At 58.6% G+C, this 4,615-nt stretch overlaps 1 protein-coding gene across 1 annotated transcript in view; it reads right to left on the bottom strand.

Moving 5' to 3' along the window:
* Positions 1–6: 6 nt before the first annotated feature.
* Positions 7–4,615, bottom strand: part of EDA2R (ectodysplasin A2 receptor) — a 6,737-nt gene continuing 2,128 nt past the window's right edge. The window contains exons 3-9 of the mRNA XM_008642474.2: positions 4,549–4,606; positions 3,693–3,778; positions 3,367–3,531; positions 2,752–2,898; positions 2,131–2,609; positions 1,855–1,903; positions 7–1,464 (exon numbers count right to left, since the gene is read on the bottom strand). Coding sequence (XP_008640696.1) covers positions 1,169–1,464; positions 1,855–1,903; positions 2,131–2,609; positions 2,752–2,898; positions 3,367–3,531; positions 3,693–3,778; positions 4,549–4,606 — 1,280 coding nt within the window. The 3' untranslated portion in view covers positions 7–1,168. The remainder of the gene's footprint in view (positions 1,465–1,854; positions 1,904–2,130; positions 2,610–2,751; positions 2,899–3,366; positions 3,532–3,692; positions 3,779–4,548; positions 4,607–4,615) is intronic.

Here is a 4,615-nt window from a genome sequence, read left to right as displayed (position 1 = left end):
CTGTGGAGCGCCGCCAGCAGAGCCCCAGTGGCCACGGCAGGCTGAGAACAGCCCAGCTGCCCGCAGCCCCCAGGCTGCAGGCACAACACCAAAATCAGGGTGACCAGTGACAGCAAGACCATGGCAAGCTCTGACAAATCCCCCAGGAGAAAATACCAAGCAGAAGCGTGCTCCCCCTTCCCAGTAGGCAACTCCTAGGAATGAGAAATCAGGCCATTTTTAGGCAGGAAAAAAAAAAGAAAAATATTATTTTAAAAGAGGAGGAGCTCCTGGAGCTCCTGCTGTGGCTGGCACAGGAACGTCACTGCTGCCTGTGACCAGTTACAGCTTCAGCCCTCAGCTGCCTCCCGCTCCCCAGGGTACGGCGGTGCAGCATCCCTGCCCCTGACACCCTGTGCCATTTTGCGAAGCCTTGGAGGCGATGGGCAGTGAACAGCCACAGGGCTGGGGTGAGCCAGCACCTGCCCATGGCCAGCAGCCACAGCCCCACAACAAGGACATACATCAGCTCATCCTGGCAATCAGTCCAAAACTCCTGCCAGGGTATTGCACCGCACCACAAATGGGCACAAGAGGAATGTGCCAGGGTGGCACAGGGGGACAAAGGCTGGAGCCCGGCATACCAGCCATGGCCAGGTTCTCTGCCACAGAAATTGCAGCACAGAGGGAGAGAAGCAACTGAAAAGTAAACTGGGAAAGTGGCAACTGACACCTGGGAAAACAGAGCATGGGCCAGAGGAAGGATGGGAAAGCTGGAATGGAAGAGAGGTAATGGCTGGGCTTATAGGAGAGCACTGCCCGTGGAGCCCGAGTCCCATGGCTGAGGGACCCCATAGCAACAGTGGGGCATGACAGGGCTCACTGCACAGCCAGAGCAGCACAGCACAGGCAGCACAGCGACTGACAGGCAAGGGTGTCCCAGCCAGAGAAAAACAGCCTCTGTAAGGGCCTGAGCAAGCCCTCCCCCACAGAGCTGGTAAAAGGCACAGCTGTGCTTCCTGGAACCCCTGTGCAGGGATGCCCCCATTGTGTCCTTCCATTCCATGATGCAAAGACCATCTCTATGTTCTCCTGCCATGCACACCAGGGATGTTATGTGACTGCAGGCCACTGGATCCTCTCCACACCAGCAACAGTGCATGGAGCTTCCTCCGTCCCTCCCTGTCCTCTAGCGCTGGTGGTCTGGCGTGGGGCTGAGTGTGAAGTGGTCGCAGAGCAGGAGCAAGGCGTCAAACCTCTGGAGCCGCTGCAGCGCCTGCGCCAGCAGTGGGACAGTGACCGTGGCTCCCGCGTAGGTGAAGTGTGCCACCAGCTGCTCAAACCCCGAAATCCGTCCCAGCAACTGGGGCATGAGCCCCAGCTCCAGTGCCACGTGGCTGAAGTTCTTCACACCGTTCAAGGAAGGGTCCAACAAGAATGCAAGTGACTGCACCAAGGAATGGGGCAGCTCCGCTATTGGGAGACCTGGGGGCAGCAACACAGCAAAGCTGGGTTAGTACCCATCCTACTCAGACAGGGTAAGGGCAAGGGAACAGCCAGTCTTCAGCCTTAGCCCCTGCCGAGCAGGTGAAAACCACCCTGCCAGGACAGTATCTCCTCCAACATCACTTTTAGAGCTCAGCAACATGGAGCTGGCTCAGTCTTGGAAAGCTGGTAACAGCTGGGCCACCTGCCTGCAGGCCACTCAAGGCAGATTCACAGAAAATGTACCCTGGGGACCAGCACAAAAGGCCACAAGTCAGGTAAGTCCCTGGTGGGGACATGGTGGGCTTCTGGAGGAGCTCCCTTCCAAGAACCTGCCTCTCTGATATGCCAGTACTTGGAGTACAAAGGTGAGACTGGAAGGCCACTTACCCTTGGCCGTGCTGCTGATTTGAGTCACCAGGCTCTGGACATCATCCACCTGGCGAGACAAAGACCCCAAGGTTGGTGGCAGTCTGCTGAGAACAGCAACGCCTGGCACTGTTCCCAGGGCCATCACAGGGGCTCAGGGAATGCTGTTTCTCCTCCAGCCTTATCACCCCATACTAACATACTTCAGTCCATGTTCCTACCCCTATGTTAAGCCCAGCCCCTGTGCCCAAGCCTTGGGCAACTGGCAGTAGTTCTGAGGAGTGATGAGGAACTTACCGGCTGCTCCCCCTGTGGGATTTCAGCTGTGGGCAAGTGATGAGCCCCCTCCTGCACTACACCACCGCTCTCTGCTGGAATCCTCTTCATTGCCTGGCTTGCTGCATCCTCCAGCCGCTCGCTACCCATGAACTCTGCCTGGGTGGAGAACTTTTGGAGGTCCAGCTCAGTGCACTCCACTGGTGCATGTGGCCACTTGTGCTGCATCTCAGAGGCACAGGAGGAGAGGGGGGCCAGGGCCTCCACTGGGCCCGGCCGGTCCTGTCTGGGGGCAGGGGGTGGCAGGACCCCGTCCAAGCAGTCGCTGTGGCCTGAGGCCCGGATGAGGGGCTGGCTTTCCAGGAGACTCCTGCCCAGCTGGGCTTTGGAGGCAGTGCTGATTGCAATGGCTGGTGGCAAGTCCATCTCTGGCTGGAGAGAGGGAAGCTGGAGACCCACAGCTTCCCCATCCGAAATGAACTGCACTGCTTCCACAGGGCCTGGAACCAGAAACCAGCATGGATCAGTGGAGCTCACCATCCAGCTCCATCCTTCCTGCCTAAGGGCATCTCATCCTGGAACCATGTGAGCTGGAACCCAGCACCACCCTCCCTCCCCAGGGAAGGCAGCAAGAGCAGGTACCTTCTGCCTGCCTGTAGCAAGGGCTCAAGTTCTTCACACCCAGGCAGCAGGGTCCAGACATCTGCTCCTCACACAGGAACCTGCCGGGCACTGCTGCAGTTGGGAATGTTGCTCGCTGGCCTGAGAAGTTCTGAGTCCTCAGGAAGACTTGGAGGATAGAAGAGAAACAGCCTGAGCAAAGGCTTGGCTCACTTCCCTAGCATGTCCTCAGCCCTGTGGTATGTCTGCCAGCAAGGAGCTGGGAGCCAGCAGCTCCCCAGCACGCTGCTGGATGCCATCCTGCCCCAACCCTGGCCACCAAACCTACAGCCCTCTTCCTTCAGCAGAAAAGAGCCACCCAACTGAGAAACCTCAGAAGGGAGGATCGCCAGTTCTGACTGTGAAATGGCCTCCTCCTCCTCCTGATGGCCCTAAGAAGGAGGGAGGCTCCTCTGTGTCACTGAGCAGGAAAAGTACATGAGAGGTCCTGCAGGCATGAGAAGCAGGATGAGGTGTCTATTCTGTACGAGGTGAGGAACAGCTGGGCTACTGTGCTGTGAAAGCGGCAATGCTCTACACAGCAAGAAGGGGCCATGGGCACAGGTGAACGGCACGGCAAGAAGAGCACCAACTCACCTCTCTGGCACTGGCTTTTCCAGAATCGTTTGCAGTAGATGATGGAGAGTGCCAGAAGCACCAGGACAATGATGACCAGGGCGCTGCTCGTCAGTGCAAGAAGGGCTGTGTCCTGTGGTGGTACAGTAGGGACAGCGACCTTCACCAGGTTTGTTCTGGACCGACCTGCAAACAGCCACAAAGCGCTGGAGCCAAACTCCGAGGCTTGGACCAGCACTTCCCTGCCATCCCTCGTCACATGCCATGACCGTGCCGCCTCCAGTGGGGCTGTGGCTCCGCTGTGCCCACATCACCTGCCCTGACCCCACCAGAGCGGGGGCACCTACACTGTGGCTCGGAGGATGGCGTCTGCTTGGTGCAGGGAATGCACTCCCACTCCAGCTGCCCGCTGATCCGTGCCTTCCGGTAAAACCTGCCAACAGAGCAGACGGGCTCAGCAGAGCCTGGCGCCCACCGAGCTCCCGCCACCCTGGCTGTGCAGCCAGCTGTGCCACCCACCCCGTAGCAGAGGGGGACAGCTGACCCCGCACTCCTGCCTGGCTGGCAACAGGAGCAACAGGGCTCTCATCACTGGCTGGAGCCACATCACACCTACTTGTTCATGTCCAGCCATTTGTCAAGAAGCAACATCTTTCCAATAGCCCCCCACTCCCATGTCTGCTGAAGTGGATTATACTGATTAATAGCTCCTCAAAGGGCCAGGAACACCCCAGCTACAGCTCTGTCTGAGAAGAGGCTCATACACTGGAACCCTGACTCGCTCCTGTCCCAGACCCACTGCTGGCCACCCCTGAGCTGGGCACAGGCTGGCTGTATGCAGCTGTTTCATTTCAGTAACCCCTTAACCCCCTCTTTGGGGACTACGAACCATAGTGGTCTACAACCCCATATCTTCCAGGGCGCAGCCACCCCAGTGTCTACAGAACAATTTGAATCTGGAAGTTTTCTTTCATGGCTCATTTACAGGAGCCTTCAGGTTCCCTTCTCTGCAGCCACAACAGGACCCACCAGACGAGCCTAACTTCCATGTCATTAGCAGTGTCCTCACAGAGGCATCACTGGGTCACCAGGCTCCTCTTAGGTCCCATGTGGGACCATGGGTAGCCTTAGGTAAAGCCCCCTCTGCCCAGCCCCTCCCTGCCTGCCCCCAGGTGTGGCTCTGCTCGGGCCGGCCCCGCTCACCCCGGCAGGCACTCCCCACAGACCGCGTCGGCCGTCGCCGGGCCGGTGGACTTCTTGGGGGGGGGTT

The sequence above is a fragment of the Corvus brachyrhynchos genome, unplaced genomic scaffold (genome assembly GCF_000691975.1).
Source record: "Corvus brachyrhynchos isolate BGI_N302 unplaced genomic scaffold, ASM69197v1 scaffold220, whole genome shotgun sequence".
Lineage (NCBI taxonomy): Eukaryota > Metazoa > Chordata > Aves > Passeriformes > Corvidae > Corvus > Corvus brachyrhynchos.
This window is presented reverse-complemented; position numbering and strand designations above follow the sequence as displayed.